Source organism: Sceloporus undulatus, chromosome 8 (assembly GCF_019175285.1).
Source record: "Sceloporus undulatus isolate JIND9_A2432 ecotype Alabama chromosome 8, SceUnd_v1.1, whole genome shotgun sequence".
Classification (NCBI taxonomy): domain Eukaryota; kingdom Metazoa; phylum Chordata; class Lepidosauria; order Squamata; family Phrynosomatidae; genus Sceloporus; species Sceloporus undulatus.
The window spans coordinates 33,877,014-33,892,600 of NC_056529.1; the positions used below are offsets into that span (position 1 = coordinate 33,877,014).

Below are 15,587 nucleotides of genomic sequence, written 5' to 3' on the forward strand. Positions count from 1 at the left end.
AGCCTCAGGGGAAGGTCATGGCAAACCTCCTCCAAACAAATTTTGCCAAGAAAATCCCATGATAGGTTCACCTTGGGGTCACCATAAGTTGGAAATGACTTGTGCGCACACACACACATGCATTCCCCTACTCAAATATCTGTTCTGTGCACTGAATTCAGGAAAGGTAAGCCACTGTTTTAACCCCATGCGATGTGGTCCATAGAGTTGGTAGAGTTGTAGAGTTGGAAGACACAATCTAAGCACTTCTGACAGATGGTTGTCTAGCCTCTGTACAAAACCCTCCAAAGAAGGAGACTCCACCACACTTACCATCCACTACATTCTTACCATCAGGGATTTCTTCCTAATGTTTCAGTGGAACCTCTTTTCCTGTAGTTTGAATCAATTGCTCAATTTCCTGCTCTCAGGAGCAGCAGAAAACCAGTGTGTTCCTTCTTCAATCTGACATCCTTTCAAATATTAAAACATGGCTATCATATCATCTCTTAACCTTCTCTTATCGAGGCTAAATATTCCCAATTCCCTAAGATGCTCCTCATAAGTATGACTTGTTTGTGATTAAACAGGTTTTAGAAGGTAAGTCAATGAATGGCTTCTAGTTATCATAATTAATGTATTTTACCGTCAGGATTACCAGTCAACATGCCTTTGAATATTTGTGGTTGGGGAAAGACACAGGGCATAATTCATTCATGCCCTGCATGAGGATGTCTAATATAATAAAGAGGATGCTGGACTTGATAGACCTTTTAGTCTGATTCAGCAAATCTCTTCTTACATCCATAGTCAAGGGTGAGTAGTGGGGTGTTACTACAATTGTGATATTGTTTGAACTAAAAGAAAGCACTTCTTTACACAGTGCATTGTTAAACTATGGAAATCACTATCGCATGATATAAGGATGCTCTTTGACTGTAAAATTAGATTAGAAGCATATGTGGAGGATACAGCTATCAAAGGCTACTATTCATGGTGGCTATATTATTTCCTCCATAATTATAAAATACAAGGTGGAAGCTGCAATAAGAGAAACGTCAAAAAACAAGTCACCAGGAACAGATGATCTTCCAATTGAGCTGCTGCAATCCACAGTGACAGAGCCAACTATAGTGCTAACTAATATGTCAACAGATATGGAAAACAAAATGATGGCTAACAGAATGGAAATGATCCATATACATCTCAATCCACAAAAAAGGAGACACAAAAGACTGCAGCAACTATAGGACCATAGCACTAATATCCCATGCAAGCAAAATTATGCTCAAATTTCTACAACATTAGACTCTAGCCATACATGGAGAGAGATGTCCAAACAGGAAAGGAAGAGGCACAAGGGACCACATTGCAAACATACAAGGGCTAATGGAGCGCACCAGGGAATGCCAAAAAAAAAAGAAAAAAAATCAGCATGTGCTTTATAGATTACAGCAAAGCCTTTGACTATATAGATCACAAAAGGCTATGGACATGGACATAAAAGACATGGGAGTGCCAACACATCTGATGGTCCTGATGAGGAATCTGTATTCAGGAGAAGAGGCTACTGTCAGAACAGAACATGGAGAAACAGAATGGTTCTCACTTGACAAAGGGATCAGACAAAGCTGCATCTTATAACCTTACTTGTTCAACGTAAAGAAAGTAGGTTTGGACACAGAAGAAGGAAGAGTGAAAATAGGAGGAAGGAATATCAACAAACTAAGATATGCAGATGACACCATAATACTAGCAGTAAAACCTCAAAGACCTGGAACAACTACTAAGAAAGATCAAGGAAGAAAGTGCAAAGGTGGGTCTATTGTTGAACATAAAGAAAACAAAAATAATGACCACAGAGAACCTACACAAATTTAAATTGGACAACGAAGAAATAGAAATAGTAAAAGAATTCTCATGCCTGGGATCAAACATTGATAGAAATGGAGACTGCAGCCAGGAAATCAGAAGACGATTACGAATGAGAAGGACAGCTATGAAAAAACTAGAGAAGATTCTAAAATGCAAGGATATACAACTGAGCACAAAAGTTAGAATCATACAAGGCATTGTATTCCCTATTGCCATGTATAGATCTGAGAGCTGGACAGTTAAGGAGGAGGATAGGAGGAAAATCAGCTCATTTGAGATGTGGTGCTGGAGAAGAGTGCTAAGGATCCCATGGATAGCCAAGAAAACAAAGAAATGGGTCCTGGAGCAGATCAAGCCAGAAATCTCCTAGAGCCAAGATGACCAAACTCAGGTTGTCGTACTTTGTACATACCATGAGAAGGCATGAATCATTGGAAAAAACAATAATGCTAGGAAAGGTAGAGGGAAGCAGAAAGAGAGGAAGGCTGCATGTGAGATGGATGGACTGTATTAAAGAGATCACTTTGAGTATGAGTTTGCAGGAGTTGGGCAAAGCAGTAGAGGACAGAGGGTCTTGAAGATATCTGATCAGCAGGGTTGCCATAGGTCAAAATTGACTCGAGGGCAGTTAACAACAACAACAACAACAACAACAAATGCCTGTAAATGCCAATTGGTGGGGAATGACAGTGGGAGGTGTGATTGTCTTCATTCATGTCCAGCTTGCAGGGTTCCCATAGACATCTTGCAGGCCATTGTGTGCAAAAAAAAATTCCTGGACTCGATAGGCCTTTTTGATTTAATTCTCATTGCTCTTCTCTGTCTGTTTTGTGACCTTCTTGAACTGCCACCCAAGTGTCAGTAAGACAGCAGTTTCTAACACTCTTCGCATCCGAGGGTGCTGTCTTGCACATGGATGTGGGTTTGGAAAAAAATATTTGTTAATAAAAATATTCTAGAGAATTTTCCACTACCAAAACTTTCCATGAAAAGTTTTCCATTTAAACGGAACACATCAGTACATAAACTAATTGGTAACATAAAGGATGGCACCAGTACAATGCCATAGAGATCTGAGGATTGTTAAGCATCTTTGTCAGGTGATGACTGCTAGGAAAAGTGTCTGTTTTCCGCGTGTGCAATGCTTTCGTTTCCCCTTTGAAATTCAAACACATGAGAAGTGCATGCTACCGAGTTGTCGTGTCTCAAAAGCTATTTACAAGCATTCCAATACAAGCAATTTCCAAGTAAAGCTTTGAATTTGTTTGAACAGAACATTTACACCACATTAAGCACACTTTATTGAACTTTATTCATGATGAAATATTTCCTTTCAACTACTTTTAGGAGTTGGGGGGATGTACGAGATATTTATACAGTGCATAAAATTAACATGATGTACTTTTTTCCTTCCTTAAAAAATGTTTTGTTTACTGAATATGTCAAACATGTGAAATCAACTCCTAAGTCGGTTCAAGACATTGAGAAATTTTTCCAATCCAAAACTTTCCAGAGAATGAGTGCCGGCTTTAGGTTTTGGAGAGCTATTGACCAAAATAACCCCAAATGGACCCTCCTTCCTTAATGTGATTGCCTTCTCACCAACATTTTAATAAGCTTCTGCTGCCTTTCCTCCTCTTACTCATTGTTTCCCCACCAACTGCTTCTCCCTCTTCACACCATCAACAGTGTTGTCTGGACCAGAGGGAGAGGAAAGTCAAGAAACACATTGCAATGGTGGTGAAGAGAGTCATATCAGGCGCTGTTGTCCGTTGTAGCCCTGTGCAGTGTGACCTAGCCTAGAGCCCAATCGTTTTAGTCCTTCATATTGGTCCTACAGTGAGTTCACACCAGTCCTTTGTATAGAGTTGGTTGGTTAAAATCATGGGCTAATGAGGAAACCAAAGTACAGTGCGCCCACTTTCAGCGTGGGAGCATACGTGGTGCAAGGGATGGCAGACGCGTGCCGCCACACCACCACTCCACCACATGCACGAACCCCATTCATTTGAATGGGGCTTGAGCATGTGTGGTATTTGGCTTATGTGGGGGGGGGGGGGGGGGGGGGGGGTTCCGGAATGGATCCCCCGCATAAGCCAAGGTCAGACTGTAGTTAAAGATTTCCCAAACCTTGGATCAAGCCTTGATCAGAATGGAGACTGCAGTCAAGAAATCAGAAGACTAGGAATGAGAAGAGCAGCTATGAAAGAACAAGACAAGATCCTAAAGTGTAAAGATATGCCACTGAACACTAAAGTTAGAATCATCCCAGATGCTGCATTCCCCATAATTACATATGGATGTGAGAGCTAGACATGTATAGATGTGAGAGCTAAGGTTATTTAAGGCTACTACAGGGTATCGAGAGACAGCATGGTGTAGTAGTTTTTGTGCCGGACTAGGACTTTGGAGGCCAGGGTTCAAATCACTGGGCAATGGAAACCCACTGGGTTATCTTGGCCAAGTCACACTCTCTCAGCCTCAGACAAAAGCAATGGCAGACCCACTCGGAACAAGTCTTGCCAAGTAAATGCCATGACAGGTTCACTTTAAGATCACATAAGTTGGAAATGACTTGAAGACATACTAGAGCAATGTATACATGGCTTCCCTGTCCCAATACATAATTTAATGAAGAATAGTAAATCGTACATAAGTTAAACACAACCCGTGAGTAAGCACAGAACAGACATTGCTGTAAATAGCTAATTCACGCCCCATGATAAAGACATTTTTAGTTGCGTGCAGCGGAAGCTTGCTCTTGGCCTGAAGTTAAGGCCAACCTAAGATATTATGTTCCCTGAGGCAGAGCACCAAGGGGGCACTTTGTTGTTGTTGTTGTTGTGTGCCTTGAAGTAATTTCTAACTTACGGTTACCCTAAGGTGAACCTATCACAAGTTTTCTGGGGCTGAGACGATGTGACTTGCCCAAGGTCACTCAGTGGGTTTCCATGGCTGAGAGGGGAATCGAACCCTGGTCTTCAGGGTCGTAGTCCAACACTCAAACCACTACACCACACTGCTTCTCAAAGAGCATGCTGCCCCTTCCCAAAGCTAAAGTGCATAATAATAATAATAATAATAATAATAATAATAATAATAATAATATAAGAATTTTCTGCCCTTTCATGACACTCCAAATGCACTGCCTGAAAAGATTGCCTCATTCTACCTGAAACAGTGCAGTCCATCAACCACATCAGAATACATATAGGAAGCTGTTTCATACCAGATCAGGCTATTGGTTCATTTTGCTCAGTATTATCTACCCCGACTGGCAACAGCACTGTATGATTTCAGGCAGAAAGAGGTTTCTCCCATCAGTTGCTACCTGATCTTTCTAGCCAGTGTTGCTGGGGACTGAACTGGGGCACCTGTGCTTGCGCAGCATGCTCTGTAACCTAGCAAAGTACAGTTTTGGACTACAGCTCCCATTGGTTATGCTGGCTTGGGGAGTCTAGAAATTACAGTACAAAAAGGTCTGTGTTTGTATAACTGAGATCAATGCCTTCTGTCTTTCACTGTTTGGGGGATCCTTGTTGCACTGAGATGTCTTCTGAATCATTTGGAAGCTAAACACAAAGCTAAGAAATTCACAACCTTGAATCCAGACTGGGAACCATTACTTTTGGCAGAAGTCTTTAGTGGATGAAAGAATCCATCTTGGACCCAGGCCTGTTTCAAAGACAGATGGGAGGGGGGAGATGTATCATGGTTTCCATCAGTGTAACAGTCAAACATGATTCCAAAGCCAAACAAACACACACACATGCACATATCCCCCCAAAAGAGATGTTATCGTTTCCCTAATTTTCACCAGATGGGATCTAGTTAGAGCTCCATGTCCCAGTGCAATGGGCCTTTCCTAACTCAGCAAGAACTGCGCATACAGCATCTAATGGGGACCAGATGCAGTAGGCCTTATCAGATCTTGGCCAGGATTGAAAACGGACGTGTTTCTGATGGGAGTATTTGGCGGGCTCAGCTGTGATAACACATGGCAGCGGGTGGCGGAGTCCTTGGATGATGTCGAGCTTTCTTTCAGTCACAACATGCTTTGATGCTGGGGAATTTTGCGTAAGGGTTCTCTTGCTGAGCTAGACTGTTCCCTTCCTCATGTGGAAGGACCACATGTCCTGCTTTAAAGAGGATGGACCTGGTTCGGACGGGTTGTCACAGAACGATCCTCTCTTTGGATGTGTTCTCTATCCGTTTCTCATTGCCAGCAATACCAAGTTTAATGTGCTAGAGAAGAAATGTATTATAGTACATGGCAAAGAGGAGACATACTGATGGTAACCATGTGTCCTGCTTACAGAATTGGACAGTCCTCTGTTTGAACTGCTACCAGAGGACAGAGCTCTTCTTTGAAAGCTTCCTCTGTTTGATGGGTTGCCCAATCTAGATCTGAGTTAAAGACAACGAAGGGACAACCATAGGACCATACTTGCAGCAGTCACGCTTGTAAAAATAAAATGGGAACATACTGAACATAGAGAAGCCTTCACCCCACTTCCTCGCAATTGCACAACCAGGGCTGCTGCCCCCATTGCGCTCTCTTCCTGGCGATACTTAACGAACATGACGACACTTTTGACCCGTAGCTGTTCTGTCCCCAAACTGTCCCAGTTCATTGATGGGGGAACCCCATCAATAACCTGGCAAGCATGCAAGTCTCCAGGTGCGAATCGTTAGTCTCAGGGCAGTTGCTGGGTAGGGTAGGGTACAAGGCAGGGGGTGAGGTTAAGGGAGCATCAGAAAGAGAGTGCAATGGGGGTAACAATTCCGGTTGCACAACTGAGAAGAGGTGGAGTAATGGCTTCTTTACAAGTAGTATGTTCCCGTATTATTTTTACTAGCATGACTGCCACGAGCAGAGGGTGCATGCGGTAAAGTCTGAAGTCTTAAGCCATTTCTCATTTGGTATATATGTGATCCTATAATTAACATTCAAATTGTTATTTTTGTAACGTTAACATATTATTTTTAATGTGCAGTTTCCTCGTGGGGAGAATGAGGGCTCCAGCATCTTCTGGGCCAAAAACTGTCAAGAATGGTTAATTGGCCTCTCACTCATGGTTGAAGAAACTATCCTCACTGTTTGCATCTTTGATAATAAAAATGAGCCACACATTGTAAATAAATTTACCCCCTTCCCCCATGACATAAATCGGACCATCTTGGCTACTTTTTTCCAGAGTTAAAAAATTCTCCACCATCATCTTTTATTCCCTTCCTACTGCCTCCCAAGCTATAATTTGCTACCTTTAATGATCCTTAACACACATTCCTTTTTTAATATACACTACTTTTTACTCTGGCCTGTCACTTGCTGGTGATGGGCTCACAGCTGAAGGTAACGTGGAAATTCTTGCCGCTTTCCGTATGAGACTGACAACTCCTTTGCCAAGCCCCAGCAGCGAATGAACCCTGGAGTAGCAGAAGGAAAATAGTCTGTTTCTTGGAAGAGCTTCACATTAGAAGGCAGCTGTGTGTTGATGCCTCAAAGGTTAACCAAAGGAGCTCAGGCTTGGGGCATGTCTACATGGGCCATTTGCATCAGTTTCCCCCTGCCCTGTCCAGATGATGCATGGCCAAAGGCCCAGTTTGACTATAGATTGTCTACACATGCAAAGGGCAGTGCCACAGTGAATCTAGGCCATCCCTGCTATAAAGCAAATTTAACTCACCCTTTGCTTTTGATCTTCATAGAAAATCTAGAGCACTCCAGAGTGATGCCAGGTAGCAGTAGCATCACTAGAGGGGGTGCGGACTGCACAAGGTGACACCCCAGTGGTGTCCTCCTCTTCTCCTCTCCTCCTCCTCGCCCTAAACCTTTTGTGTTTAAAATTGACACATGTCTTGATTTCAAATGTTGAAATGTATACATCAATATGTGAATGAAAATACGCACACTAAAGAAAGAAAATATTTTTACAGGGCTCCCCCGGGTTACGAATTTAATTCGTTCCGCGGCGCCATTCGTAACCCGAAAAGCATTCGCAAGCCGAAGCCCCATAGGCGCTAATAACGAAAGCCGCGATTTGGTGCGAAAAAGCGCCGAAAAGCACCAAAAAAAATTTCGTAACCCGAAATAACCTTCGTAACCCGGAACAATTATTTTTAATGGGTTTTTTTCGTAACCCGGAAATTTCGTAATGCGGCGCATTCGTATCCCGGGGTACCAGTGTATTCATATACTGCATCGCGTGGGGAGGGGGCAACCTCTGCATGTAGATTTAAAGGAGGGTCCCAAGGGTAAAAAGTTTGAGTAAGGAAGCCCCATAGGAAGCCCCAGAAACCTCATGTTTGCTATTCCCCTCCATGTTTGCTGTTCTCATCTGAGAAAGGCGCCCTGCACTTTGGGGACAGGCCTTGCCTGCTGCTCCTACGAAAAGCTTTAGAAGGCTCCTCCATTGCTGAGTAAACCTCATTTTTCTGAAATCCAATCTTGATAAATTGCCTATGATAACTTAATTTTGTGCATGCCTTCTTGATGCACACCAACTTTTGTGCATTTCTTTGTGATTTTTTAGTTATTGAAACTCCACATTCCCCACATACACCCTACACGTTGTTGTTGTTGTTGTTGTTGTTGTTGTTGTTGTTGTTAAAGTGGGCTCCCAAACTTGAGGCTCAGCTTGAGACAACTTCCTCAAGCAAGGATTTGAGACTCAGCTTGAGACTTGGAGTAAAAGACTTGAATGTGCCAAACACTTCTCCCTTTGCAAATCTTTGTGCTATGAAGATACCACATCACTCTGCTGCATAGTGCATTTGCAGCTGGGTTCCAGTTTCAGGGTTTGGAAGAGCATTTGCTTTCTGTTAACATGTGTTTATCATGTGGATTTATGAAATGTGAGTGTATGTGTGTTTGCAGCTTACAGCCTTTCTCCTCTTTCTCTGTTCTTTTCTCGTTTTTGCCCTCGCCAGCCTGTGACTGCCACCCTGTCGGTGCAGCCGGAAAGACCTGCAACCAGACAACTGGTCAGTGCCCGTGCAAAGACGGTGTGACAGGGCTGACCTGCAATCGCTGCGCCAAAGGCTACCAACAAAGCCGTTCTCCAGTGGCTCCCTGCATCAGTGAGTAAAGCTGTTAGGTTTTTATACCTGCTTGTAGTGTGTGTATCAGGGTGTAACAAGTGTTTCCACAGGTTGGATCCAATTAGAAGATGATGCCACTTTTGGACACAAACATTCAGCCAAACCCTGGGATTATTTAGTATACAGTATTATTATCGGTAACAACAAAGTTCATTATGCAAAGGGGTCTTGCAGCACCTTTGAGACTAACTGGAAGATAGAAGTTGGCTAGCATGAGATTACATAGACTTGAGCCTACTTGGAAGTAGGCTCAAGTCTACAAAAGCTCATGCTTCCAACTTGTATCTTCCAGTTAGTCTCAAAGGTGCTGCAGGATCCCCTTGCATAATGATTTTCCAGACCACCATGGCTATGTCTTTGAACAAAATTTATATCCCTCTGCAAATCAATTAAATTTAAATTCTTTAGACTTCATAACCAAAGAGAGCAGAAACTATTTGGCTTTGTGAGAGGGATCTAGTTAAGTAGATCCTCTCTGCACCATTCCCTAAAACAACCAAGCAATGCGTACTGCTAGAGATCAATCCCTTGATGTTTGTGTATATGTATTTGCTCTGTATGTGAATACTTATATGTGGGCTTTGCTTCCCCTATAAACTTAGGTGAGGGACTGACATTCAGTGGAAGAGCACTGACTTCTGTTGCATGTAAGAAGTCTGTGGCTGAATCCCTGGTATCAGAAGTATAAAAAGAACCAGGTAGCAGGTGATTGACAGCATTCAAATGCTACTGTCAAAGAAAATAATATTGGATAAATGTTGTTGTCTGACCTTATGCTCATTTCTATAAGCAAAGGGTAAGCAAGCCAAAGAGTATAGAAACTCTCCAGGTGAGAAAGTGTCTCCTAGGACATGCTTATTTCAATCTTTCTGTCTGCCAGCTATGGGAAGTGTAGCAAGAGAGGAACATAAATGTACATGCTCAAGCCAACTAAGAAAATTCACCTTTCATTTCCAGAGATTCCTGCCATCAACCCAACCTCTGTGGTCACCAGCACAGAAGAACCAGCAGGTGAGCAGTTGCTATACTGGGAATTCAAATGGACCACCTTGTGTCTTTCTAATGTGTCACTTTAACAGCACTTCTAAAGTTCTCCTTATACTGCTTTCTTTCCAGAACTTCAAATGACCTAGTCTTATTTCCAAAGTAAAACCAATGCATTCAGAATCTGCCGTTGTTGTTATGTCTGTATATAGATAGCCACTTGTGTATTTTCTTGTAGTTTTCTGTACCTTCGGGTTGCTTGTATCTTCCAACACCCTTCTTCATTATAAGTAGATGTTATGTGGTGTCTTACTGCCTGGGTAAAGCACCACTTCTAAAGAAATTCAGTACAATGGTATGTATGCTTACATCTAGTGTGCTTTTTTGTAGTGTTTTGTTGTTGTTGTTGTTGTTGTTGTTGTTGCTGTCAAGTCAACTTTGACTTATGGAAGCCCTATGAATGAGAGACTTACAAGTCACCCTGTCATCGACAGCCTTGCTCAGGTCTTGCAGACTTGAGTCCATGGCTTCCTTGCTTGGGTCTATCCATCTGGATAGATGTGATGGACAGATGGACAGATACGGCAGTCTCAGTTTAGTCATGGAGAGTTCAGGCTTGATTTGCTCTAGGACCCATTTATTTATCTGTTTAGCAGTCAACCCTATCCATAGAACTCTTCTCCAGCACCACATTTCAAATGAGTTGATTTTCTTCCTATCTGCTTTCTTCAGCTTTCAGATCCATACATAGAAATGGGAGATACCATGGTATGGACAATCAATTATCTTGACACTTCAGAAACTAGTCATTCCTTCATAGCTGCCCTTCATAGTCCTAGGAGATTATCGCACTTCATTTTTCATCCGATTTGGGCACGGGCTGGAAACGGGCTTGAACATATGAAAATGGATGTTATCACACAGCAAAACACTGCCGATGCCACCGGGAGACGTCAAGTCATCCCGCAGCTGCGCTTAGGCCACCAATTTTGAAGTATGGAACCTTTTTGTCTTTGCAAAATCGGTGGGATAAGCACAGCTGGAAGATGGCTTGTAGTCTCCCAGTGGCATCAGTGGCATTTTGCTGTGCAATAACTCATGTTTTGACCCATTCAAGGCCGTGCCCGGATCAAGCAAAAAATGAAGTGCAACTTCTCCCTAGTTTTCTGATTTCTCAGACTGCAGTTTCCATTCTGACTAATAACTAATTCATGGGAGTCCCCATAAGTTGACAGGTGACTTGAAGGCACAAACACAGAGACTCAGTACCATTGATTTAAGAGTGTCTACTCCACTTGGCACTAGAATTTAATTTAAAATTGAATGAAGGGGGGGGGGGGACCCAGTATATAGTTGGTGGACACAAGTCAATAACATAGTTACATTCTTCCAATGATAATGACATAAAATGCTTACCTTATAGACTGGTTCTGTGTGAATTCTGGAACTTAACTTGGCTCTGAGCAGTCTGAAATGTCTGTCCTGCTTGGATGAGAGTCTATCCAATTTGTGCTGGGGTGTTCCAGGGGAAACAAAGTGGTAGGACTGAGATGGGGAGTAAAGAAATCACATAACGTTAAATAAATATAAGCCTCCTGAGCTATGCCGTCTTTTTTGAGCCAGGTTTGTTCAATCTGGGCACAAAAGAACCCACCTAAATATGTTCCCTCTACCTCACCCTGAAACAACAAAACCAACCAAACAATAAAATACCACTCACATTAGCAATCTCTTCTTCTCCTCCACCTTTTCTCTGCAGCCCTTTCAGCACAATTGCTCTTTTGTGCTAGAAAATCAGTGGGAATGTTATTTTGCTTTGCCCCATTACACAGGCTTCTTGACCCTCATGAAAACTCTCCCCATGCCCATCCCCTCTACTGTTTTCCTCCTCTTTCCCATCTTGAGATAAGACTTCACCTCTGAAATCCTTTGGATCTTCTCCTTGCATTTTCTACAACCTGTTTCCAGAGGTCTACAATATAGATACTGCCAACCATCATCCCATGATGCAGTGATACAGTAAATATTGAAGTGCTTTTGCTCATCGTGATGGCCCCATACCTGTGCCCCAAAGGAGGGTCCAAAATAAGAATATTTGTCATGGTGCACATCAAGAGATAAGCTGAAGCAGCTTAAATCTCCCCTGGAGCGAGTCTCCCCTAGTGTACCTCCACTGCAGCACCCAAATGGCACAGAGCCATGCCACAACACTTATGATGCCCCTTCCAGGGAGCTGCTTGGGGCGGCCTCTTTTTGCTCCATCCAGGGAGCAGATCGGTCACCCCAATCCGGGGTGAAAAGGGGTGTCTGTATGCCGCCCATCTGTATAGCCCCTAATATAGTATTTGCCTTCTTTGTTACAGCATCACCCTACTGGCTCATGTTCAAGTTAACGATCAACAATAATCCCAAGTTCCTTTTCATATATAGTACTGCTGAGCCAAATATCCCTCATCCTATACCTGTGCATTTAGTGTTCTAAATGTAGGGTTTTGCATTTGTCTCTGCTAAATTTCATTTTATTAATTTCAGCTCAGTTTTCTGGCTACTTGGGGTCCTTTTGTATTCTGGTCCTTGCAATATGTTAACTACCCCTCCCAGTTTTAGGAGCGTCTGCAAATTTGATAAGGATTCCTTTTACTCATCATCTAAATCAATGGTTCCTAAACTTTGGTCCTCCAGATGTTTTGAACTTCAGCTCCCAGAAATTCTGACTGTTGGCCAAGCGGCTTGCATTGGTTGTCATTCAAAATGTCTATATTTTGAATTTTTGGAAGTGCTGAAGCCCAGAATGCACTAGGTCTGAGACGCCTTGATCCTCAAAATCTGCTTGTTTAGTTCAGGACTCCCTACTTCACTTGTTCTATTTCTGCCGCCATCTGATGCTGTCCTCTCCTGCTCCCCTTCCCATAATCTACCTACATCATTGACATTTTCTCTGCCCTGCCCCATCACTGTTTTTGACATTTCTGTCTAATACACACCGCAAATATTCTGGGCATAAAATTTTAATAGACGTTAGAGTTTCTCTTTGATCAAGGCAGGCAACCAGGCATGGTAAGCAAGTTACTTAGGGAGTAAAATGTGTCCAGGGCAAACTAACTGCCCAAGCCAAAATTGGACATGAGTACATGTCCCTCACACACATTCTCAAATGCTTTGTTATGCCCATGACTCCACTCTGTATGGCTCTAAAGGAATCCAGCAGTAAAAGATTTGCAGCCATAACACCTAATTAAGTTACATCTCTTCTAAAACAAAATATTCCTTTACAAGAAAAGAAAAGGAAAAAAACAGAAAAAAGGCTGGAGAAATAAACCAGATGTGCAAACCCAGTCTTTCATATTATACATCGAGAAAGAGACACACAGAGGGAGTCGATGCCAAATTCGACTGGTGAAAACATTTCATGAAACTTAATGGAAGCGGAGCCCAACAGCTGTCCAGTTTAGCCAACTCCACTTCACTTTCTCTTTCCCATCCACCTACTTTCAACTGCCTTCTAGACACATGCTGAGGCTTTTCCACCTTTCACTCCATTGGTCTACATCCTTTATATGTACACTCACTTGGGCATGCTATTAACTTACACACTGCTTTGTTTTCACACAATTCTTCACAAGGCAGGGGTCACTAAAAACTAGGATTTTTAGGCCTTAGCATGGTGCTGTGGAGCTTCATTTTCAAAGGGTATCTGTTGAAATCTGTTGAAAACCAACCCACAGATATTATTTTGAAGACCTGTGATTCCAGCAATGTGAATAAGTCATAGCAACATAGATAGCTGCCTTCTGCTGAGTTAGGCCATTGGTTCATCTAGTCCATTAGTCCAGTGTTGCTAACTCTAGTGATAGCAACTTTCCTGGGTTTCAAACAGGATTCCTTCCTAGACCTACTTGGAAATCCTTGGATTCCCTGGATTCCCAAGTCTGCTGTTTCTCTTTCCAATCTTCCTTTGTATTTCTTTTGTTCAAGGACTGCTGTTCTAAGGTCCAAGATGGAATACCCAGGAAGACTGAACTGTTCTGCAACTGGCTTTTGTATATTCCCATTCCTAATGTCTGACTTATGTCCATTTATCCTCTGGCACAGAGACTAGCTTGTTTGCCCAATGAATTTGCCCAAAGGGAATTACTGGCATAAATCATATTAGAGAATGAGCAAGTGAAAGTCTCTCTAATGCCATCACAACACCTAATGACATCACCCTCCATATAAGAGGGACTTTCACTTGCTCATCCTATACATCAAATGATATGGAGTTCTGCTGTCACTGCATTTTAGGTATAGTCTTTAGTTCCAACTGAACTTAAGGAATAGTAGCATGCCATTTTTAAAATTATTATTATTATTATTATTGCTTGTTGACTAACAACTTGGTAGGATTTTTTTTAATCTCATCAATCTGAATCAATCTTTCCCAGGCTGTTGAAAATAAAGGGATTCTGTACAATATTTGGCATTGTGCAAGCACACCCAGCGAAAACTGCCTTTCCATGTTTGCTCTGCCTCTTGTAAGAAAAACTGTTAGCGCCCTCAACCACCAGCCACATCAGATGGATCTGGGCTGGGCTTTTTCCATTTTCTCTTTCTATGTTTTACAGAAATGTGGGGTAAAATTAATTTTATAGCCTGGGAAGTGTACTTTGCACAAAACTTAGCCTTCTAAAAATGTTCCTTAAATTACTAATTCCACAAACCATTTCCTCTCTTTCATAGACATATTTTTTATTAACCACGTTGTGAAAATTATATGTCTTTTTCTTTCTTTGTCCCTTTACTTCCTTTCTCTCCCATATTCCCCCTCCTTCCTTCCCTTTCTCCCTCCCTCAATCCCCAACTCTTTGATTTATCCAGAGCAGACATAATTGGGAAGCCTAGAGCTTTAGCACATGAGAAAAGAAAGCAGAAATGGAGCTGGAGAGTAGTAGTTTTTTCTGTGCCTTACTGCATGATGTTGTAGCACTTCAGTTCTCTTCTTGCAGGAGATGGTTGTAAAAGTGTGTCTTTTGTCGAACTTTTTCCAGCTAGACAAAAGGCACACTTTTGCAACCATCTCTGTCAGGAAGCTTCAGATGCTTCAGATAAATATGGTTTCTTCATTACAAGGCCAGTTTAGTGTCAGAAGCAAAGACGTTTGTGTTGCAAGCAGTGCCAAAATGGACTAGCCCTGATTAAGCTTCTGATACCCATTACTTTATTACTTTGCTCCCCTAGTGTACTATTATCTATGCCAGTAGACCCAAGTAGATAAACTTCATGTAGATGGGATTCATTTAATGGCTTTTTATTGTGCCCCAGCATCCACACATGTAAGCCAGGTACATAATGGTAACTTGGAAAGTGGTGCAAGTCACACTCTCTCAGCCTCAGGAGAAGGCAAAGTCATACCTCTTCTGGACAAATCATGCCAAGAAAATCCCGTCATAGGTTCCCCTTAAGGGCAACCATAAGTTGGAAATGACTGGAAGGTACACGACAGTAACAAATGCAAAGCAAACACATATATACTCACTCCCCACCACCACACCCTACATATTACCGGGCAAATCAACACCTTGAACCTTTTGCAATGGTCTGCAGTTTCTCTTCTTGACCTTTTGAGTAATCTAACACATAAACATACACGCATGTGCACAGAACCA

The 15,587-nt window shown here is 42.3% G+C and overlaps 1 protein-coding gene across 1 annotated transcript in view; it reads left to right on the top strand.

Annotated features, from left to right (window-relative positions):
- Positions 1-15,587, top strand: part of NTN3 (netrin 3) — a 65,991-nt gene that overhangs the window by 32,327 nt on the left and 18,077 nt on the right. Inside the window, exons 3-4 of the mRNA XM_042438083.1 lie at positions 8,788-8,937; positions 9,916-9,969. Of these exons, the coding sequence (XP_042294017.1) occupies positions 8,788-8,937; positions 9,916-9,969 (204 nt within the window). The remainder of the gene's footprint in view (positions 1-8,787; positions 8,938-9,915; positions 9,970-15,587) is intronic.